Consider the following 24,711-nt stretch of genomic DNA (forward strand, 5'->3'; position numbering starts at 1 on the left):
TCATGAAATTGGGGTAAAAAGTACACACAAAAAAACATAAATAAAGGAAGGCTGTCATCATAGATTGATTTGGTATTGGTTTATCTGTATTGTACCGTTCATATTAGTACAAGAGGATGTGTCGTAACATTGAGTACCTCTCCACTGATATGCAGAGCTGACTATGTCATGATCAGGCATGGGTGTGTTCTATTCTGAACAATCAGTTCCAACCAATATATGCAGTTATAATGACGAATCAAGTCCATGTTGGTCTTTACTGCCTAGTTCCGCCCCTCATTTCAGTTAACTGTATGGACAGGGATTAAATCAACATTTGGGTGGCTATTAGAGATCCTTATCCATGGGTGAGGCTGTGAGTGCATGAGCATATATATATATATATATATATATATATATATATGCGTTTGTGGTTGAATAGTGTTTAGGGGGATGACTGTCTTTATATATAATCAGCACTAACTCCTGTCTCTTATCTTCTGTGTTTTTGTGAATGTCGGACAGCGAGGTGAGAGAGAGGTTCCCCAGGCTTCTCAAACTGGTAAGGATTCAATCAAACGCTTTTAGGATTTAAACAATTGTTTATTCAACTCGTTTTGGATATTATTATTGTATTTGTGAAGAATTTACATCTCTTCAATTAGTCATCTTTGTCTTCTCTCCTTGACCTCTCTAACTCTCACTAGGACGGTCAGGATCTCCCCCCGCCCATAGTTTTTGATGTGGAGGTGACTCCTGACGCCCTTCCACCTTGCAAGGTAATACATGCACAACATTGGTTCTCATTTAGGGGCTTTGCATGTAACCGTGTGTCAAAACAGGAGTGTGTTCTTTTAAATTCTCACCCTTCGACTGCTGTCACAGCCCAGCTACTTCTGCTCTGAAGAGATCAAGACTCCCATCGTTGGCTTCCTACAACAGTGAGTTTTATGTTGAATCCACGGACACAAATGCATACACATTACTGTACAAATACACACGTACACTACACACTGTTATAGATGCGGTAAAGAGGTCAATGGAACTCGACCAAAACAATGGAAATGCCAAGGAAACGCTTGGTGGAAAGATTACGAATGACCTCATTGCCCCCCAGCAAATTATCCTACATTTAGGCTATTGTTTATATGTGTATTTCATACTATGTTGATATAGAAATCATCGTATAATGCTTGTATGGATGTCAACCCCTATACATGTTCATGTCATCGTCACCAATCAACTGCATTACAGTTAAAGACTACTTTGAACATCGCCACTGATTTCTGTATGCTAGTGTTAGCAGTTGATGTTACTTTTCAATAGCACAGACCCCAAAGCAAATCCGGGAGAAAAATAGGTTTATTCAATGTTATGCTGAGAGGTAGATGTTCATTCACCCCTGTCCTCAGTGATTCTCTCCTCAGAACAAAGGGACAGGATGTAGTTTTATAACCCAGGCCTAGCATGTGGTTGACCAATTAGAATTCCTTGCAATAAAACTGGGCCAATGGCCAAATAACAAGTATCCTATTTCAGGCTCCATGTATAAACAATTTGGACCAATGAGAACTTGCCATGTAGCTATGAGTCCCGGACTGAAATTCCTCCCATGTCTCTGACCCATTGATCATTAATCCCTTATAACAGAAAAAACAATTTTCATTGATCGTTAGTACTATATTGACTTTTAGTACTCTATTGACCTATCGTCCTCTGCGTTGTGTATTTATCTTCAAAATATTCTTACACTAGCTATGCTACCAGCTTATACAAACAGAATTTAACATTTTAGCAGTCACTTCTAAACCCTGAAAAGGGACAACTTCTAAATGTTATGCAGTGAAAACAGCCAAATATATCCAAATCAGACTTGTAGTAACCACATTGTGGGCCTGTTACAATACATCAATCATGACGGATTTGACAAATATCCACTTTGTTAGATCAGATTTGTTAAATGTGAGCCAATCTGGTGTTCCATTAACCTCTTTACCGCATGTATGCGGAGCAAATCTCAACTAAGCCGGAACCCAAAATGCTCTGATGCACTACAAAACACCTTTGTTTTTGTTTAAAACAAAAAGGCAGCATTATTTTTTATTTTATTTAAATAAGGCACATTGACCTGCTTTGATAGTATCTATCTGTACTGATTGGAAATGTAAGTTTTTAAAGAATAACTTTTTCCCCCAGATACTACAGTGTGTATGACTCCGGAGACAGACAGCCTTTGTTAGATGCCTACCATGATGGAGCAACCTTCTCCTTGAGCATGCCCTTCACCATGCAGAACCCCTCCAGGTACCCCTTGGCTAGTTATCTGTCTCCAGCAGTATGCATAAACGGTGTAACATTAACAGTGTCAAAAAACAAGTTGGAGATGGCTGCCGTTTTACCGGCTCCTAACCAATTGTGCTATTGTGTGTGTTTTTTTTGCGGTATTTTTTACTTATTTTGTACATAATGTTTCTGGCACCGTCTCTTATGACCGAAAAGAGCTTCTGGATATCAGGACAGTGATTACTCACCTCGTACTGGACCATGATTTTTTTCTTTAACGAGTTGGACGAGAAGGGTTTACTTCAGACACCCGACAAGGCCCAAATCCACGTCATTCACATGAAGAAGAGACAGAGATATCGGGGCTGTGCCTTGTAAGAATCCGACGGCGAGTGAGTAATCCCCCTCTACCATCAGTCCAATTAGCCAACGTGCAATCATCGGGTAACAAAATGGATGAGCGCCGATCTAGACTACCCTACCAACGGGACATTAAAAACTGTAATATCTTATGGATAACCACGACATGGATAACATACAGCTGGCGGGGTTTTCGGTCCATCGGCAAGATAGAACAGCTGCCTCCGTTAACTTCTCTGGGCTAGGTGGGACATGACCGTCCCACACTATTCAACAGCCAGTGAAATAGCATGGTGCGAAATACAAAACAGCAAATATCTCATAATTTCATTTTCTCAAACAATCAACTATTTTACACCATTTTAAAGATAAGACACTCGTTAATCTAACCACATTGTCCGATTTCAAAAAGGCTTTACGGCGAAAGCATAAAATTAGATTATGTTAGGACATAAACTTCACAAGAAAATCCACACAGCCATTTTCCAAGCAAGGACATGCATTACAAAAACCAAAAGTACAGCTAAAATATTCATACATGTATGTTTTGCTCGATAAAGTTCATATTTATATCCAAAAACAGCATTTTACATTGGCGCGTAATGTTCAGAAAATGTATTCCCACCAAACCTCCGGTGAATGTGCACATCAATTTACAACAGTTATTGAAAGAATTATAGATACACTACTCCTTGACGCAACCGCTTTGTCAGATTTCAAAATAACTTTACGGAGAAAGCACATTGTTCAATATTCTCAGTACATAGCTCAGCCATCGAAGCAAGCTATACAGCTACCCGCCAAGTTCTGGCATCAACAAAACTCTGAATTAGTATTATAAATATTCTCTTACCTTTGCTGATCTTCGTCAGAATTCACTCCGAGGACTCCCACAAGAAATGTTTGTTTTGTTCGAAATACTCCATATTTATGTCCAAATACCTCCGTTCGTACGTTCAGATCACTATCCAAAGGCATAACACGCGAGCGCAGTACCAGAGACGAAAAGTCAAAATGTTCCATTACCGGTCGTAGAAACATGTGAAACGTTGTTTACAATCAATCCTTAGGGTATTTTTAACAGAAAACGTCGATTAATATTCCAACCGGACAATAGCGTATTCACTCAAGAAGAAAAAGGAGGGGCGCGCTGTCGGGCTCGCATCACCAAGCCCTTTGTCCTCAGGCAGTCCACTCATTGACTGAGCTACTATTCTCTGCCCAGTAACAGGAGAATGATGGAAAAACTTTCTGAAGGCTGTTGACAGCCAATGGAAGCCTTAGGAAGTGCAACGTGACCCCACAGACACTGTAGTTTCGATAGGGATTCAAAAGAAGAACTACAATTCTCAGATTTCCAGGTTGGATTTTTCTCAGGTTTTTGCCTGCCATATGAGTTCTGTTATACTCACAGACATCATTCAAACAGTTTTAGAAACTTCAGAGTGTTTTCTATCCAAATCTACTAATAATATGCAAATATTTGACTCTGGGCCCGAGTATTAGGCAGTTTACTCTGGGCACGCTTTTCATCCGAAATCGAAACTACTGCCCTCTATACCCTAAAAAGTTTAAGACAAGGGGTGGCGGTCTGTGTCTGTTTATAAATAACAGCTGGTGCACAAAATCTCATTTTTATATCTCAAGGTTTTGCCCGCCTGATGTAGAGTATCTCATGATAAGCTGTAAACCACACTATTTACCAAGAGAGTTTTCATCTATATTTTTCATAGCTATCTATTTACCACCACAAACCGATGCTGGCACTAAGACGGCACTCAACGAGCTGTATAAGGCCATAAGCAAACAAGAAAATGCTCATCCAGAGACGGTACACCACATCAGTCACTGGCTTCATCAATAAGTGCATTGATGACGTCGTCCCCACAGGGACTGTATGTACATACCCCAACCAGAAGCCATGGATTACAGGCAACATCTGCACTGAACTAAAGGGTAGAGCTGCCGCTTTCAAGGAGCGGGAATTTAACAAGAAATCCCACTATGCCCTCCGACGAACCATCAAACAGGCAAAGCATCAATACAGGACTAAGATTGAATCGTACTACACTGGTTCCGATGCTTGTTGGATGTGGCAGGGTTTGCAAACTATTACGGACTACCAAGGGAAGCACAGCAACGAGCTACCCAATTACACGTGCCTACAAGACAAGCTAAATAACTTCTATGCTCGTGTCGAGGCAAGCAGCACTGAAGCATGCATGAGAGCATTAGCTGTTCCAGACGACTGTGATCACGCTCTCCGTAGCCGATGTGAGTAAGACCTTTAAACATTCACAAGGCCGCAGGGCCAGACGGATTACCAGGACGTGTACTCCAAGCAGGCGCTGACCAACTGGCAAGTGTCTTCACTGACATTTTCAACCTCTCCCTGACCGAGTCTGTAATACCAACATGTTTCAAGAAGACCACCATAGTCCCTGTGCCCAAGAACACCAAGGTAACCTGCTTAAATGACTACTGACCCGTAGCATTCACGTCTGTAGCCATGAAGTGCTTGGAAAGGCTGGTCATGGCTCACATCAACACCATTATCCCAGAAACCCTAGACCCTCCCCAATTTGTATACTGCCCCAACAGATCCACAGATTATGCAATCTCTATTGCACTTCACACTGCCCTTTCTCACCTGAACAAAAGGAACACCTATGTGAGAATGCTCATTGCAGCTCAGGGTTCAACACCATAGTGCCCTCAAAGCACATCAATAAGCTAAGAACCATGGGACTAAACACCTCCCTCTGCAACTGGATCCTGGACTTCCTGATCGGCTGCCCCCAGGTGGTAAGGGTAGATGATAACACATCTGCCACGCTGATCCTCAACACAGGGGCCCCTCAGGGGTGTGTGCTCAGTCCCCTCCTGTACTCCCTGTTCACCCGTGACTGCATGGCCAAGCACGAATCCAACACCATTAAGTTTGCTGACGACACAAGGTAGGCCTGATCACCGACAACGATGAAACAGCCTATAGGGAGGAGGTTAGTGCCAGGATAAAACTCTCCCACCGTGATCAAGACAAAGGGGATGATTGTGAACTACAGAAAAAGGAGGACCAAGCACGTCCTCATTCTCATCGACGGGGCTGCAGTGGAGCAGGTTGAGATCTTCAAGTTCCTTGGTGTCCTCATCACCAACAAACTATCATGGTCCAAACACACCAAGACAGTCGTGAAGAGGGCACGACAACGCCTATTCCCCTTCAGGAGACTGAAAAGATTTGGCATGGGTCCTCAGATTCTCAAAAAGTACTACAGTTGCACCATCAAGAGCATCCTGACTGGTTGCATCACTGCCTGGTATGGCAACTGCTCGGCCTCTGACCGCAAGGCACCACAGAGGGTAGTGTGTACGGCCCAATACTTCACTGGGGCCAAGCTTGCTGCCATCCAGGACCTGTATACCAGGCGGTGTCAGAGGAAGGCCCCAAAAAATTGCCGACGACTCCAGCCACCCTAGTCAGACTGTTCTCTCTGCTACCGCACGGCAAGCGGTACCTGAGCACCAATTCTAGGTCCAAAAGGCTTCTTAACCTCTTACATCTAGACGTTCCGCTAGCGGAACACCTGCTCCAATATCCAATGATGGGCGTGGCGCGAAATACAAATTCCTCTAAAATCCGAAAACTTCAATTTTTCAAACATTTGACTATTTTACAGCATTTTAAAGACAAGACTCTCATTAATCTAACCACACTGTCCGATTTCAAAAAGGCTTTTCAGCGAAAGCAAAACATTAGATTATGTCAGCAGAGTACCCAGCCAGAAATAATCAGACACCCATTTTTCAAGCTAGCATATAATGTCATAAAAAACAAAACCACAGCTAAATGCAGCACTAACCTTTGATGATCTTCATCAGATGACAACCCTAGGACATTATGTTATACAATGCATGCATGTTTTGGTCAATCAAGTTCATATTTATATCAAAAAACAGCTTTTTTACATTAGCATGTGACGTTCAGAACTAGCATACCCCCCGCAAACATCCGGTGAATTTACTAAATTACTCACGATAAACGTTCACAAAAAACATAACAATTATTTTAAGAATTATAGATACAGAACTCCTCTATGCACTCGATATGTCCGATTTTAAAATAGCTTTTCGGTGAAAGCACATTTTGCAATATTCTCAGTAGATAGCCCAGCCATCACGGCTAGCCATTTAGACACCGACCAAGTTTAGCCCTGACCAAACTCCGATTTACTATTGCAAAAGTTTGATTACCTTTGGTGTTCTTCGTCAGAATGCACTCCCAGGACTGCTACTTCAATAACAAATGTTGGTTTGGTTCAAAATAATCCATAGTAATGTTCAAACAGCGGCGTTTTGTTCGTGCGTTCAAGACACTATCCGAAGTGTAAATAAGGGTCACAATTCGTGACAAAAGATTTCTAAATATTCCATTACCGTACTTCGAAGCATGTCAACCGCTGTTTAAAATCCATTTTTATGCCATTTTTCTCATAAAAAAAGCGATAATATTCCGACCTGGAATCTGCGTTTAGGTAAACAGAGGAAAGAAAACAAAGCATTTGGTCGACGCGGGCACGCGCCTGAGTCTCACAGTACTGTAACCAGCCACTACCCAAACGCGCTACTTTGTTTCAACCAGAGCCTGCAAAGCCACGATTCAGCTTTTTGCCGCCTTCTGAGAGCCCATTGGAGCCGTAGGAAGTGTCACGTAACAGCAGAGATCCTTTGTTTTGGATAGAGATGGCAAAGAAGGCCAAGAAATGGTCAGACAGGGTACTTCCTGTACAGAATCTTCTCAGGTTTTGGCCTGCCAAATGAGTTCTGTTATACTCACAGACACCATTCAAACAGTTTTAGAAACTTTGGAGTGTTTTCTATCCAAAGCTAATAATTATATGCATATTCTAGTTTCTGGGCAGGAGTAATAATCAGATTAAATCGGGTACGTTTTTTATCCGGCTGTGAAAATACTGCCCCCTATCCATAACAGGTTAACAGCTTCTACCCCCAAGCCATAAGACTCCTGAACAGCAAGTCAAATGACTACCCAGGCATTTTGCTTTGTCCCAACCCCACCCCCATTTTTACGCTGCTGCTACTCTGTTTATTATCCATGCAGTCACTTGACCTCTACCTACATGTACATATTACCTTCACAAACCGGTGCCCCCCGCACATTGACTGTACCGGTAGGCCCTGTATAAAGCTGCGCTACTGTTTTATTGTTGCTCCTTAATTATTTCTTGTTCTTCTATTTATTCAGTTTATTTTAGTAAATACTATTAAATAAGTGTTAACTGCATTGTTGATTAACCTCCCTGGGCAAGTCAACAGCCAGTGGAATCGCATGGCGCGAAATACAAACACCTCATAAATGCTATAACTTCAATTACTCAAACATATGACTATTTTACACCATTTTATAGATACACTTCTCCTGAATCGAACCACGTCCGATTTCAAAAAGGCTTTACAGCGAAAGCAAAACATTAGATTGTTAGGAGAGTACATCGACAAAAACAACCACACAGCCATTTTCCTAGCAACTAGCATGCATCACAAATACCCAAAACACAGCTAAATGCAGCACTAACCTTTGACGATCTTCATCAGATGACACTCCTAGGACATCATGTTACACAATACATGCATTTTTTGTTCGATAAAGTTCATATTTATATATAAAAACAGCATTTTACATCGGCGCGTGACGTTCAGAAAATATTTTCCCTCAAATACTGCCGGTGAAGCAGCGCCACAATTTACAAAAATATTTGTCATAAACATTGATACAAAATTAAACTGTCATTCAAAGAATTATAGATGAAAATCTCCTTTATGCAAACGCTATGAAAGATTTCAAAAAAGCTTCACGAGGAAAGCACTCTTTGCAATAATCTGAGTACTGAGCTCAGACAAATACACTAGGCTAGACAGATAGCCGCCATCTTCGAGTCATCTAAAATCATACATTGCATTAGAAATATTCCCTTACCTTTGATCATCTTCATCAGAAGGCACTTCCAGGAATCCCAGGTCCACAACAAATGTTGTTTTGTTCGGTAAAGTCCATCATTTATGTCCAAATAACTCCTTGTTGTTCTTGCGTCCAGTAAGCTACTCCAAGTATAGAAAGCGCGTGGACGATGTCGCGACGAAAAGTTTAAAAAAAGTTGTATTTACGTTCGTTCAAACATGTCAAATGTTGTAAAACATCAATCTTTAGGGCCTTCAGAACGTGAAGATTCAATAATATTTCAACCGGACGGTTCCTGTGTCTTGAAAAAGGTTTTGGAACGGGAGGGATCCATCCTCATGAACGCGCTCCAAGAAGTGATGTCACCCCCTGCCTCAACAACTTCCCCTCCTTGTCATTCAGGCTCTGTTCATCGTAGAAGCTTCAAACAACTTTGTAAAGACTGTCGACATCTAGTGGAAGCGCACAATTATTACTATGTCACCGTGTATTCAATAGGAAACGACTTGAAGAGAGCCCATGCATCCAGATTTCTCTCAGGTTTTTGCTTGCAATATGAGTTCTGTTATACTCACAGACACCATTCAAACGCTTTTAGAAACTTCTGTGTTTTCTATCCAAATCTACTAATAATATGCATATCCTAGCTTCTGAGTTTGAGTAGGAGGCAGTTTAATATGGGCACATATTTTTTCCGAAATTGTCAATACTGCCCCCTAGCCCCAACAGGTTAAGGTAAGTAAGCATTTCACTAAGGTATTCGGCGCATGTGACATAACATTTGATTTGAGACACTCAGTATCGCCTATTTGTCACCTGTTTCTAAGGTAGTCAGTTGGTCACTGTCTCCCTTTGTCTCTAGGTGCAGTCTTGGAGATTACCATAAAGACAGTCGCAACCTCAAAAAGCTCAAGGATCCCAGTGAGTCTCGCGCTTCTGATTCGCTACTTGTTTTCAGAAGTGATGGTTGTCATGATGTCATCTCTTGCAAATGTAGTCTGAATAAAGTAAACCTGTTGGTAGTGAAAGTCACCATGATTGAGTTCACTCATATACACAAAGTAAATTATTTGAATACCTTTGTTCTTTCAGCCACACGATTCCGCTTACTGAAGCACACTCGTCTGAATGTGGTGGCTTTCCTGAGCGAACTGCCCAAAACGCAGCATGACACTGCATCTCTAATTGTGGACGTCAACACCTTCACCGTGAGTAGAATACATTTATAACCATCAATTCACATTTAAAGCCCATGACCATCCTTGATCTCCTGTCCCTCTCCTACTCCTGTAGAACACGTTACTGTCGTTCACGGTCACTGGAGTGTTCAAAGAAGGTATGTTTGTTGAACTTTTCTAACTTGGTTAACGTATGTAGTTTCCCTATTTTGTTGTTCTGTTTCCCACATTTTCATTCCCCAAAAAGTCATGAACCATGTATGTTGCTTTCTCCTTCTGTCACGCCAGTTGAAGGTAAATCCCGCGACTCTGTGAGAGCTTTCTGCCGGGTGTTTGTCACAGTGCCAGCTGGAGGGACAAGGTAGGCCCTACAGCTAGCCAAATCTCAGCCGGATATGTACTTTGTCTTGATCTCAATAAAAAAAATTGATACTAATGGGGGAAAAATGTATTCCTCTCGTTTCGAAAGTCTTTGCATAGTGAATGACGAGCTGTTTGTGCGCAATGCTACGACTGAGGAGATCCGCCGGGCCTTTGTGGCACCTGCCCCCACCCCATCCAGCAGTCCTGTCCCCACCCTCTCAGCCCCCCAGCAAGAGATGCTCTCTGCCTTCTCCCTCAAGTCCGGCATGAATCTTGAATGGTCCCAGAAGTAAGTGGGAAACAGTTACTTTGCATTCGATTTTAAGTGGGCTCAAGTAGTGACAAACGCTGTCCCCTATTGTCGCATTGCTTTGGTTTTTTATGTACAGGGTTTTGTGGGTGGAATGTTGTATTCATATTGGTTCTAACCTACTTTATCAATGTATATCAGGTGCCTACAGGACAATGAGTGGGATTTCAACCGAGCAGCGCAGGTCTTCACAGACCTCAAGGTAAATAACTCCTTATATTACTCTGTAAACATTCCTAGATTCAAATCTTCATCCTAGTAAAGTATCTAAGGGAGCAATGTGTGTTGCTTTAGTTGACTGAATGTTTTACCTCGAATGTTATGCACCCTTTTTAGGCTTCAGATACTAAAAACAACTTCTGCTCCGTTTCTCCCCAGGCTCATGGAAAGATCCCAGATGTTGCTTTCATAAAGTGAACAGGAATGGCTGTGAAGCTTTTTAATTGTCATTGGTCTTATTTCTGTTGATTCTTATGCAGTTACCCTCCTGGATTACAAGATAACATATACTTCATTATTTGTGTACTTATAATTAAACATGATTTAACGTGTTCAAATAGGCTTGTCATTTCATCACACCGAACATCTTCCTAATATTGAGTGGCAGCCCCCATTTTGCCCTCAGAACAGCATGGACTTTATGCTAGCCCATGTTGGCTGGATATCCTTTGGGTGGTGGACCATTCTTGATACACATGGGAAACGGAGTGTGAAAAACCCAGTATTGTTGCACCTACTACCATACCCTGTTCAAAGGCACTTCAATCTTTTGTCCTGCCCATTCTCTCTGAATGGCACACATGTCTCAGGGCTTTAAAATGATTGAACCTGTCTCCTCCGCTTCATCTACACTGAAGTGGATTTAACAGGTGAAAGCTATGATAGAGCAGGTGTTCCGCGTTACGTTGATGGCAAACCTTTTGATGAACTTACAAGGATTCAAAAGAACTGCCATGCCTTTTACTTAACAGCATATAATGTAAACGATTCAGACATGGGGTTATTGCTCTGGCAGGACATTTTATTAGGTAACAGATTTGAAAGTATACAGAAAGGATAGGATTTAAGTGCCATTCAGCTTAATTGTGCGTTTAAATTCTGCTATATTTTTAGACAATCTCCCTGAGCAGCCAGTACTGACGTCAAGTAGGACTGCCCTGCCATCATCCATAAAGTCCCCAAGCCCGGTGGAAAAAAACAGCACACCTCTTTGCAGTCTTGAGCACATCAGAATGATAGTGAGTAGTAAATAAAGTTAGACTTCTGTGGTTGGAGTGCTCTGGTCCCAATGGGCCTACACCAGCTCAGAGAGCATGTTGGAAGCCAGGCTGCAGCTGAGGCCGGTGCCGTCAGGCTCCACGTTGATCTTCTTCACAACTCCATCCTCCACCACCATAGCGTACCTGAGAGAGAAGAAATGTGACATTAATGGTTTGATGCTTTTTGCAAAGTAAAATCCAAATGTTGAGAAGTGAGTTACCCACTCTACAGTGTGTTGCAGCAACACACTAATATAGAAGACCTCACCTCTGGGAGCGCTTGTTTCCAAGCGCAGCCACAATCTGATCGTTGTCTAGCAACAGGTCCACTGCCTGTAAAGAAAATACAATGTGTGTCACATTCACACAAGAGAACTCTTAAAGATCCAAAGCAGCAGTTTTCAGCAAATCATTTCTGGGTAACAATAAAGTACCTTTCTGTGATTTTATAGTAAATTCAAAGAGCAATTCCTCAAGCAAGAATTTTGCTAGGACTGTGGTATGAGTGGGGAGGGGAAAACTAGCCATTATTGGCAGAGGTTTGGAACTCTTTCTTATTGGTCTATTAACTAATTTACAGCCTGATGGTGTCACCCATCAGGACAAAATTCCATCCCACCAAAACAAGCTGAAGTTTCAGGCAGTCTTTTACCCTGCGAATCATTACTGGGAGAAATGCAACTAAAAGAGCATTCTAATTTTCAGAATTTCATTGTTTTATATTTCCACACCGAGGTTGGAATAATACTCAGGCATATCATGTTTGACTGCACTGGGCCTTTAAATAAAAAATCAAAGCTTTGAAGGCATATCAGACCTTAGTGAATTCTCCAGTAGGATCAGCTAGCATTCGCACCTGCAAAAGACATTAACATGCAAGTATAACATCTGTGTACGCTGGTAGCACACATTTGATTAAACTAAAAAATGTATTACTTTCATACACAAGATTTCTTATTTAAACTCCTGCAACCGAGGTAAAGACAGTTTCAAGTTGGATATTCGCACTTTCAAACCACTTGAGCCACAAACTCCAAATAAGTGTCATGTTGGGAAAAATTGCACAGGTCTTATTTTCACGATTTGGACATTAATTCGCTTTCCAAAGCTAATAAACGTGGAAATGTGAGCAGCATTTTGTATTTCTAGTTGAATTAGTTAGGGAGCGTAAACAAAGTACAAACTTTTTTACATTCGAATTGCAATAGCTCCTTGGTCATGTGACCTACTTGACTCAAACAAGGTTCAGATTGTCCACTGACTACCCTTCTATATCGCACACCCTTTAGTTTGTCCATTTATCTCAAGATTTTACATGACTTTTTTCAAAATTTAGAATTTCAATAGCTCCTTGATCATATGACCTAGTGACTTCAAACAAGGTTCAGAATGTCCGCCTGCAAGCTTAAACTTAAATTAATGTGAGATGAAAATGGACAAACTAAAGGGTGTGCCCACTGAGTGGACATTCTGAACCATGTTTGAAGTCAGTAGGGCATATGACCAAGGAGCTATTGAAATTCAAAAATGTAAATATATAATTTAAATAGTGCGAGATGTAAAATCGACAAAAAAAAAGTGTGCATTGTGTGTCTATACCATCGGGTTAGCTACAACCAGTTTTGAAAGTTTTAGGAGTAATGGTTAAAGTGTTATTGAAATTAGAAAATGTTGATTTGTCACTATGTTGACGGTCCCTAACTGCTGTTGGTGAACGTAAGGAAAACTACAGGCGAATATCCAACCTGAAACTGTCTTTACCTCGGTACTCCTGCACAGTTAAGGGCCGCGATTACATTCAATCCGAAACCGCAAACTTGGCATTTAAAGGTCATTTCCATTTGAGCTGACAACTGCAGCGTTTACCTTGAATGCGATCAGCGTGAATGTGGTAAACCTGCCTTTAAAAGACGCATCTAGAAGCGCAACTGGATGAATCCCGCCCTAACACTTAAGATGCAACATGTTCAAGAACAGGTCCTGTAAGTGACGGGGATAACACTCAAAGCCACAACCTTATGTCAGACTAGGGCTGTGGAAGTCACGAAATTTCGTCAGCCGGTGATTGTCAGGCAAATAACTGTCGGTCTCATAGTAATTAACACATTTAGCATCTCCTGGCTACCACACAGCCTACAAGCCACTGATGCAGACCTTTGGAACATCTACATCTTAAAAAGTCTAAATCCATGTAATATAGCCTACACCTTCAAAAATCCATTATTTTAGACAGGTCTAAATAAGCATTATACAAAGAAAAGGTAGTCTATTTCAGAAAAACCGAATAGCATACGAAGTTGTCCTGATCTGGCTATGCCAAACGGCAGTGGGCTACACTAGTTAATTTTATGGTATGAAGAGTACAATTGAACAAAGCTGAGTAAAATAGAAAGTGCATTTTCTCCAAACGATTTGAAGAAGTGCGCACATGCAGCTATTCTGTGTTGAGCGGTTAACAAATAAATGTACTCTATATCCTTAATTTAAAGTTATTCATGTAACTTCAGTTCTACAAACATTGGGCTATATGTTTTGATTTTTAATACATTGTAAGGCTGCATGATGCGCCTAATGATGATTTGAAAAAAGTCGCTTAAAAGGCATGAGCGCTGCTTTGTTTTTTGCGCAGGCTGTACACACTTCCTCAGTCTCTCCTTAACAATTTGTCAAGCACTTGATTATGCCTCAAATTTCACGGCTGCATTTCTTTTAGGGCTATAATGTGCCCTAAAAAAGTATTGCCTTCTACGGCCAGTGGACGTTGTGCCCTTCTCCCAGAGTGCTGCGCGCTCTGAAGCACCATTCACTCGCATGGCTCTCCATCACGTGATCGGATCTTTCTCACAGGATACACGTGAAGACAAACACGTTCGGGACGCAACTGCGCGGGTCCTTCCAATTCTGAGGTGCATATTGAAGATATTGGAAGAACTGTCCACATTTACTTTTCGTCAGCCAACAAGATGAGTAGGCCTAACGAACAGCAAAAGCATTACACTATGTCAATCTACTAACCCCCATAGTACAAAAATTGACCTATTCTGTGCGAGAAATAAATATTCCAAACCGTCTGGGACAGTTGTGGGATGCAATAGATCCCCAATTAATACAACCACTAGCATCAAAAAAATATTTTTTAAGCAATGTGGCTGACGCAACAGATCAGAACATTTAGCTTTAAATGTTGATAAACTATTAGGCTATTTCTTCACATTATAAGCACAGAAATGCGCACATGTCAGTAGGCTATAAGCACGACTGTTCCATTAGCGGGAAAACACCATTATCAAAAGTGACTGCAAATGCGATTATACATGTAATGCTATTATTATAAATGGTGCATTTTTATGGTGAAAATTATCTTCCCCAAACTTGAAACTCAAGCGCTGCTTATACACTGCTCAAAAAAATAAAGGGAACTCCAAGTCAATCACACTTCTGTGAAATCAAACTGTCCATTTAGGAAGCAACACTGATTGACAATACATTTCACATGCTGTTGTGCAAATGGAATAGACAACAGGTGGAAATTATAGGCAATTAGCAAGACACCCCCAATAAAGGAGTGGTTCTGCAGGTGGTGACCACAGACCACTTCTCAGTTCCTATGCTTCCTGGCTGATGTTTTGGTCACTTTTGAATGCTGGCGGTGCTTTCACTCTAGTGGTAGCATGAGACGGAGTCTACAACCCACACAAGTGGCTCAGGTAGTGCAGCTCATCCAGGATGTCACATCAATGCGAGCTGTGGCAAGAAGGTTTGCTGTGTCTGTCAGCGTAGTGTCCAGAGCATGGAGGCGCTACCAGGAGACAGGCCAGTACATCTGGAGACGTGGAGGAGGCCGTAGGAGGGCAACAACCCAGCAGCAGGACCGCTACCTCCGCCTTTGTGCAAGGAGGAGCAGGAGGAGCACTGCCAGAGCCCTGCAAAATGACCTCCAGCAGGCCACAAATGTGCATGTGTCTGCTCAAACGGTCAGAAACAGACTCCATGAGGGTGGTATGAGGGCCCGACGTCCACAGGTGGGGGTTGTGCTTACAGCCCAACACCGTGCAGGACGTTTGGCATTTGCCAGAGAACACCAAGATTGGCAAATTCGCCACTGGCGCCCTGTGCTCTTCACAGATGAAAGCAGGTTCACACTGAGCACATGTGACAGTCTGGAGACGCCGTGGAGAACGTTCTGCTGCCTGCAACATCCTCCAGCATGACCGGTTTGGCGGTGGGTCAGTCATGGTGTGGGGTGGCATTTCTTTGGGGGGCCGCACAGCCCTCCATGTGCTCGCCAGAGGTAGCCTGACTGCCATTAGGTACCGAGATGAGATCCTCAGACACCTTGTGAGACCATATGCTGGTGCGGTTGGCCCTGGGTTCCTCCTAATGCAAGACAATGCTAGACCTCATGTGGCTGGAGTGTGTCAGCAGTTCCTGCAAGAGGAAGGCATTGATGCTATGGACTGGCCCACCCGTTCCCCAGACCTGAATCCAATTGAGCACATCTGGGACATCATGTCTCGCTCCATCCACCAATGCCACGTTGCACCACAGACTTTCCAGGAGTTGGCGGATGCTTTAGTCCAGGTCTGGGAGGAGATCCCTCAGGAGACCATCCACCACCTCATCAGGAGCATGCCCAGGCGTTGTAGGGAGGTCATACAGGCACGTGGAGGCCACACACACTACTGAGCCTCATTTTGACTTGTTTTAAGGACATTACATCAAAGTTGGATCAGCCTGTAGTGTGGTTTTCCACTTTAATTTTGAGTGTGACTCCAAATCCAGACCTCCATGGGTTGATAAATTGGATTTCCATTGATTATTTTTGTGTGATTTTGTTGTCAGCACATTCAACTATGTAAAGAAAAAAGTATTTAATAAGATTATTTCTTTCATTCAGATCTAGGATGTGTTGTTTAAGTGTTCCCTTTATTTTTTGAGCAGTATTATGCCAGTTAGGCTCTACACCCCTTATAAAGCAGATTAATGTGCTTAATTTTAAGAAGTTATTTGGCCACTATAGTGATATACCTTATCAAAACATATAGGCCCATGGGCTAGGCTACATGAGGTGTGCGACTATAATTAGAAAAAGTCGCAAAGAAAGGCATTGTCTCGTGCCTTATGCTGGGCATCATTCACAAGTGATAGGCTAATAGTGTCAACCATCAGACTATTCTTGATTTAATCTTATCTTCACATATACAAAATAATGTGAAATTTGTTTTGATTTAGAATAGACCATTATCATGCACCCGTCTTCAAATAGGGGCAGCACTTAAATAGAGAATGGAGGACACTTTTCCCATGGTTAGTTTTCATGCCAGCCAGCTAGGCTATTCTCCTGTTGTAAAGAGAAGCAATGTGCTTAATATTAGGAAAGTTGAGAAATAAATATAGTAGGCCTAACCTAAAGAAAGCTGATGGGATCCTCTTTTTAATAGAGGTCATCACTCTGTTTTCATGTGCAATTACATAGCCTATAGAAATGTTGACAACATGAGCTCATGGGCTCTCATGAAGTCTTTGATTAGATTTTCAATCACATTTGCATTGATTTCAGAGTAATTAGAGGGGCATTAGAGTGCGGAGTACCAGGCAGTTAGCAAGTTTGGTAGGCCACTAATCAGCAGCATCAGAGCTTGGAGAAGCCTAATTACCGTGACTAAACGGTCACGTGGAATTTGAAAACAGCAACATCCCTGGGTCAGACCAACGATATAGAGATATATAAATCATTGGGTCAGACTGGTCTAGACTGAAGAGCCACACTGTCTGAAGGATCTCACAATATAATTCAACGATTTATGGTCTTGATGTAGTACATGTTTCTGTTTGGGAGATAAGATATGTCCAATGACTTAACGGGGCAATCTGCAGTTCAAACAACAAAGCAGACACACCGGTCGCCACTGTTTTTTTGGCAAACAGCTGAGGAATTGGGCTTGGGAAATGTAACCACTCAATCTCATAGACAAAGCTATGGATGCAAGGACTGACCATCTATGAGATCAAAATTATAGTTAAAGTTTCCCACCTATATACAGTGTTTGTTTACAAAGAAATGGAGTAAAACATGCTTACAATTGGGGTTCTGATAGGCTACGACAGTTGAACTAAGCTCACGAGGCATTTGTAAATTATATTCCTCAAGAATCAATAGATATCATTCATTTAAAAGTCAAAAAATGAATGTAGCAACTGCATATTGATTTCTCAGGACAGATACCTGCAACCAGATGAAAAAGTTTTCCTGTACCAAGTAAAATGCCGGACATCATAACAAAACAGAGTTTTTCAGCCATAGCCTGAGGAATACACTGCGTAGACTACATTTCAATTACTATTCAGAAGGCTGAAGGACAAGGCATCAGCTTGTCATTTTCAAACAGCATTCTGCACCTTGCCTTCTGCTCCATGTTCCTTTCCCCAGGCAGCCATAACGAATGCGTCGTTAACGGAGACGCAGGCGACCTCCTGTACACCCTTGCACTTCAGCTCTGCTGCCTGCTCCACAAAGCCTGGAAGGTGAGTCTGAGGGATACAGGAGCAAGAAAGGACGCGGGATGAGAAAAAGTGATTTCAGATGGTGCATAAGGGATGTACATGGGCTGTGTTTAGACAGGCAATCCAATTCTGATCTTTTTACCAAATCACATCAGATCTTTACACATCAAGTGCTGATCTGATTAGTCAAAAGACCAATTAGTGAAAAAAATAATTGGGCTGCCTGTCTAAATGCAGCCATGGTGAAAAAAGAGTGCTAAAGACAAACGCACATCCAGGTCCATTCATTGAAACTAGGATGATCTAAATCAGGGGTAGACAACCCTGGTCCTGGAGTGCCAGGTGTGTTGAATTTAGGCAATCACTGACCTGATTAATTAGCTCAGTGTGGTGACTAGTTGGGACAAAATCCCATTCTAAATTAGGATTTCCCAAACTCTGTCCTGAGGCCCACTACACAGCTGATTCAAATAACCAACTCATCATCAAGCTTTGATTATTTTAATCCGCTGTGTAGTACTAGAGCAAAAAACTAAATTGGGGGGGGGGTCCCCCCCCAAGGACTGCGTTTGGGAAACCCTGCTCTAAAGGGACATTACCTTGGAACACCCAGGAGTGAAGGCCCCTGGCACAGCAAAGAGAACTCCCTTCTTCCCCTTGAACAGCTGGTCCATAGACACCTTATTGCCTGGCTCATTCTCCTGAACCTCCACAGCAGGAAGCTTATCCCCAACCTAGTGTGTGTGTAGAGGGGAGACGATAGTTCATCAAACACTGTTGAAGGTCAATCAAATGCTATGGAATAACATGAAAGCTGAAAATCATTTGAAAGCAAACCATGGTTTTGTTGAACATAAATTGCAACCCCTATTTAGTTAGAGATACATAATTATCCACTTGACTAATTCCGTACTCATGTTGAATTTCATGAATTTGGTGAAGAATGTATTGGACCCAGGCAGTGGTTAGGGACAGTCTGCCACCACAACAGCCTTGAAAAGTTACTACTGGAGCATGAAGACTTTGCTTAATGTTAGAGCAGAGTCCTTTCTGGGGCACTCACTGACAGCAGCTGGTTTAGCCATGCGCAAATGCGCAGTGTTGGTGCATCCACCGACTAGCCTCGTACAAACAATCCTGATCGCAGAGGTGTAACCAGACCTCACCTTCTTGAGATACACTCGCTTAGTCCAGTTCATACTCCAGTAGGAAACATGCGTTTCTCCTTGCTCCCTCAGAACAATAACAGATTGTGTGCTTTATTTCAAAGGGATGTTTTATCTATTCATTCTCATAACTACTGGAATACATTTGTCAATAATATCAGTTGGAAAAATGTTTGATTATTACCACACAAATACCTGCGTGTTAAAGTAGAGGTCTCTTTCAGAATTATCCATAACTATTACCCTGTGAATCATTACATGAAGAAACACAACAACAAGAAAATGAACATGAACTGTACTTTTTGTGTTGAGCATCAATGAACAGTTGTGCATTTATTTTGGCATGGTCTACATGTAAAGAGATTATGGCAAGATATTTGTAGATAATGATATGATAATATTCTTGATGACTTTTGTTTATTATGGGAGAAAAAGTGTGGCTCGGTATCCTTAACTACAATAAGGATAAAGAAAACTTTTACCGCCAATGGAAAAATCTCATGTTCATAAATGTCAATTCACTAATATTTTTTTTTTTAAACAATAACTTTATTTCTATAAAGGAGTTTGAGCAGTACATTAGGATCATTCTAGAAATAAGAAAGCTGTAAAAACAGTCAATTTGTGTGTCTTTTAAGGTCTTGTATAATCTCTAATTTGTTATACCCCCTAGCATATAGCGTATACAATGAATGTACAAAATGTTAGGAACACCTTCCTAATATTGAGTTGCACCCCCTTTTGCCCTCAGAGCAGCCTCAATTCGTCAGTGGGCGTTCCACAGGGATGCTGGCCCATGTTGACTCCAATGCTTCCCACAGTTGTATCAAGTTGGCTGGATGTCCTTTGGGTGGTGGACCATTGTTGATACACATGGGAAACTCTTGAGCGTGAAAAACCCTGCAGCATTGCTGTTCTTGACAAACTCAAACCGGTGAGCCTGGCACCTACTACCGTTCAAAGGCACTTAAATATTTTGTCTTGCCCATTCAACTGTCTCAAGGCTCAAAAATCCTTCTTTAACCAGTCTCTTCCCCTTCATCTACACCAGGTAGATGAAGGGGAAGAAACAAAACATGCCAAGAAACAAAACATGCCAATTTGAAAAATAAGCCACTGGAGTTTTTTGAGCAAGAATTAAGATGACTTGAGTAGTAAGACATGTATAAAAGCAACAGATACCATTAATAAGAAGGGTCTAGAAGTGTCTTATATAGTGAGCTACCGAGTGGCTAGGACAGTCAAGCCCCATACTATTGCGGAGGACTTCATTCTTCCTGCTGATATGGCTGGGACAATGCTGGGGGAAAAGGCCCAAAAAACTATACAGACGATGTCTCCATCAAACAACACTGTTTCACGACGCATCAGTGACATGGCAGGAGATGTTTTGAAACAATTACTGCTTCACATACAAGCCAGTGAATTGTATGCGTTACAGCTGGAGGAATCAACAGACGTGGCGGGCCTGGCACAGCTCTTGGTATATGTCCATTATGTTTATGGGGGGGTCAATTAAGGAAGACATCCTCTTCTGCAAACCAGGACAGCATTTATGAAGTACTGGACAACTTTGTGACATCAAATGGACTTTGGTGGTCAAGATGTGTTGGTATCTGTACTGATGGCGCAAAAGCCATGACAGGGAGACATAGTGGAGTGGTAACGCGCGTGCAAGTAGTTGCTCCCGATGCCACTTGGGTACGCTGCAACATCCATCGAGAGGCTCTTGCTGCCAAGGGGATGCCTGACAGCTTTAAAGACGTTTTGGACACTACAGTGAAAATTGTTAACTTTGTTAAAGCAAGGCCCCTGAATGCTCGTGTATCTTCTGCAATATGCAATGATATGGGCAGTGACCATGTAACGCTTTTACAACATACAGAAGTGCGCTTGTTATCAAGGGGCAAAGTATTGACATGTTTTTTTGAATTGATAGACAAGCTTTTTTCCCCCACCATAATTTTCACTTGTCTGACTGCTTGTGGACAATGTCAAATAGCGAAGCACCTGTGTGAGTTGGGTGCGCAATTATACAGTTACTTTCCCGAAACGGATGACAAACTGGATTCGTTATCCCTTTCATGCAGTGCCTCCAGTCCATTTACCGATATCTGAACAAGAGAGCCTCATTGAAATTGCAACAAGCGGTTCTGTGAAATTTGAATTTAATCAGAAGCCACTGCCAGATTTCTAGATAGGGCTGCGCTCAGAGTTTCTTGCCTTGGCAAATCGCGCTGTTAAGACACTGATGCCCTTTGCAACCACGTACCTATGTGAGAGTCGATTCGCGGTCCTCACTAGCATGAAAACTAAATACAGGCACAGACTGTGTGGAAAATGACTTAAGACAGAGACTCTCCAATACAACCCAACATTGCAGTTATGTGCATCCTTTCAAGCACATGCACCCTTCTCATTAACCTGTGATGAGTTATTCACAATTTTCAATGAATACAGTTTTATATGTAAGATGGTTAAATAAAGAGCAAAATTATTGATTATTATTTGTGCCCTGGTCCTATAAGAGCTCTTTGTCACTTCCCACGAGCCGGAGTCCGGGGAACAGTCCGGCTAGTCGATTACCTATCAACTAGACTCCGTAACAATAGTGTGTGTGTGGCAGGCTTACAATGACGGAAAAAAACAAAATTTTAGAGTGCGCTGACCCTGGTGCTAGAGGGGTTACGCAGCTGGAGGTTGAATGTTTGAAGGGGTACCGGACAGTGGCGGTTCTAGACCATTTCAACTGGGGGGGGCCAAGCTGGGGCCAGTTGTACTGTTAGAGGGGCCAGTTACAGTAGACGTTATTGTTGTCATATCGTTTTCTTCAGGCATTGCAGGCATTAGCAGGCAAAAAAACATGTTCATAGTCATTAGTGTTCCGCGTTGCCACTGTCTAATAACGGATGTAAAAAAAGAACGATAGCAAAAATGTGTTATGTAAAATGATTTCATACTCCACATTTAGGGGGGCTATAAAAATAACGGGACTATAAAAAGTTTGGGAACCACTGATCTACACTGATTGAAGTGGATTTAACAGGTGACATCAATAAGAGATCATAGCTTTCTACTGGATTCACAAGTCTATGTAATGGAAAGCGCATGTGTTCCTAATGTTTTGTACACTCCGTGTTTGTTTTTCTTGTTCGTAGACTTATTGTATTTCGTGCAATACAGGTTTTTCAAAAACCCATCCTGATCTCGCGAGCATACATTACATTTTGCTACATGGATAGCGAAAAAGAATGGTCAATTCGCGAGATGAGGATGTTTCTTCCGAGGCTATCCACCTACAGCCACAAATAATAAATAAATATGTGGATGTAGGAAAATCTATGGATAGGGGTCTAAGGCGGTAACTGTTTTTGATAGAAAACGTATTTCATGTTGTAAATCCTTTATGTATGTATACTTCCTTCATGCGTCAGATCTGATTCCCTACAAATGAAGTGGACAAACCTTCAGAATCCGATTATCTAATCTTGCCGACTATAAAAAGCAGACTTCGCTTGAATGCAACGGCCAACCACATTCATGTTTTTACCCCCATCAGGACAAATGCCTAGTTGCATCATGGACTCGAGAATGGCGGCTGTATGAGGCATGGACTCGAGAATAAGTATAATAAGCACGTTTTACAAACCTCAAAATTGTCTACAGTCAAGGTCAACAAGGATCGTTATTTTTAGATTTAAAATGTTTGTTGTCAGCATTTCTTACCTTGATAGGCATGTTGACAATGATCGTGATATGTAGTGGTCTGATGCACTGGACAAAACCGGTCCCTTTGAGAATCGCTGAGCCGGAAATCATTGGCCTATGTTGAGGCGAGCCCCTTTGACGCCGTTCATTGGTAGCAGAGGACGTTCAGTGCGGATGTCACAAAAAATGGTTTACACAACTGTTACCCCACCCCCGCCCCAAGTGTCCGTTTGAAACGGGATTTACAATCCAGAAAATACCAGTTTACTGTAATACTTATTTTGTAAACTCTAACACAGTTACCGCCTTAGGGGTAACTGGTGGCAGCTTAGGCCGCAAAAAATTTTTGGCCTCCCATGAGAATTTATTTTCACCAAAAATGTGCCAATCAGCATTGAGCTAAATTGTACGAGCTAAACTGTGAATGGTCCTGGCCACCAAAAACAAGTGTCAAGGGAAGCCAGCTTTGGTTTTGACATCACTCCTATCAAATCGCAGTGAGAGCATAAATCACTGACAGAAACAGCTTGAATTGTAACCTCTCGTTGTGTTGTTTTCCTCCTGTGGCTAGTAACTAGCTAGCTATTTTAATTGTACCTTTATTTAACTAGGCAAGTCCATTAAGAACAAATTCTTACTTACAATGAAGGCCTACCAGAAGGCAAAAGGCCTCCTGAGGGGACTAATATAAAATAACAATATAGGACAAAACACACATCACGACAAGAGAGACACCAAAAGTTTACCCTTTCCTAAATTATCCATGGAATACTGACCAATGATTATAACTGCGATTCTGATCCAACCATTAATTCATACGATGTTGTGCCCCTGGCCTGAGAGGATGGAAGTTCAATATGTAGATACGTAGAAGGCTGATGTTAACTAGCTAACCTTGCCCATTAATGGAAGTTAGGCTAGCGAGCAAGCATTTTAGCCAGGTAGCCTAGGACAACAAAAACTAAAAGTGTGTACTGTATGACAGGGTGATAGACCGTTTCATCAACATGAAAAAAAGGAGGATGTCCTTGGTGTTTCTATACAAGTGGGTGAGTTAATATATTTTCTACATGAAGGAACACGCACGCAGAAATCAGAACCATAGACAGCCATGTCATATTTAGCTTACGTTGATTGGACTAAATCGTTTTGGTATCTTTTAGTTGTCACTGTATTAGACTAAGCAGAGGTGATTTGATGATGTTGAAATGTTGAAGCTAAAATGGTATTCTTATTGTCTTTTTATTGTCTCAGCCTTTAGGCCTATATATACTACCGTACAAAAGTTTTAGGACGCCTACTCATTCAAGGGTTTTTCTTAATTTTTACTATTTTCTACATTGTAGAACAATAGTGAAGACATCAAAACCATGAAATAACACATATGGACTCATGTAGTAACCAAAAAAGTGTTAAACAAATCAAAATATATTTGAGATTCTTCAAATAGCCACCCTTTGCCTTGACAGCTTTGCACACTCTTGGCATTCTCTCAACCAGCTTCACCTGGAATGCTTTTCCAACAGTCTTGAAGGAGTTCCCCCCTATGCTGAGCACTTGTTGGCTGCTTTTCCTTCACTCTGCGGTCCAAACCATCTTAATTTGTTTGAAGTTGGGGGAT

The 24,711-nt window shown here is 41.8% G+C and overlaps 2 protein-coding genes across 3 annotated transcripts in view; one reads left to right on the plus strand and one right to left on the minus strand.

Annotated features, from left to right (window-relative positions):
- Positions 1-11,010, plus strand: part of nxf1 (nuclear RNA export factor 1) — a 29,406-nt gene extending 18,396 nt beyond the window's left edge. The window contains 11 exon segments of the mRNA NM_001173738.1: positions 505-541; positions 687-758; positions 865-920; positions 2,176-2,283; positions 9,465-9,523; positions 9,695-9,810; positions 9,896-9,938; positions 10,069-10,141; positions 10,250-10,432; positions 10,595-10,655; positions 10,832-11,010. Of these exon segments, the coding sequence (NP_001167209.1) occupies positions 505-541; positions 687-758; positions 865-920; positions 2,176-2,283; positions 9,465-9,523; positions 9,695-9,810; positions 9,896-9,938; positions 10,069-10,141; positions 10,250-10,432; positions 10,595-10,655; positions 10,832-10,870 (847 nt within the window). The 3' untranslated portion in view covers positions 10,871-11,010.
- Positions 11,011-11,453: 443 nt separating this feature from the next.
- Positions 11,454-23,275, minus strand: LOC106563481 (peroxiredoxin-5, mitochondrial). 2 transcript variants are annotated; one of them, XM_014129098.3, is made up of 6 exons: positions 23,109-23,275; positions 18,816-18,950; positions 18,112-18,243; positions 12,530-12,568; positions 11,981-12,045; positions 11,454-11,856 (listed from the first exon to the last, which is right to left on the minus strand). In XM_014129098.3, the coding sequence occupies exons 1-6, from the start codon at positions 23,199-23,201 to the stop codon at positions 11,748-11,750; spliced, it is 573 nt and encodes a 190-aa protein (XP_013984573.1). In that variant the 5' UTR covers positions 23,202-23,275; the 3' UTR covers positions 11,454-11,747. The 2 variants fall into 2 exon arrangements, with proteins under 2 accessions (XP_013984573.1, XP_013984574.1); XM_014129099.3 differs by lacking the exon at positions 12,530-12,568.
- Between the last annotated feature and the right edge of the window lie 1,436 nt (positions 23,276-24,711).

The sequence above is a fragment of the Salmo salar genome, chromosome 11 (assembly GCF_965601325.2).
Source record: "Salmo salar chromosome 11, fSalSal1, whole genome shotgun sequence".
Lineage (NCBI taxonomy): Eukaryota > Metazoa > Chordata > Actinopteri > Salmoniformes > Salmonidae > Salmo > Salmo salar.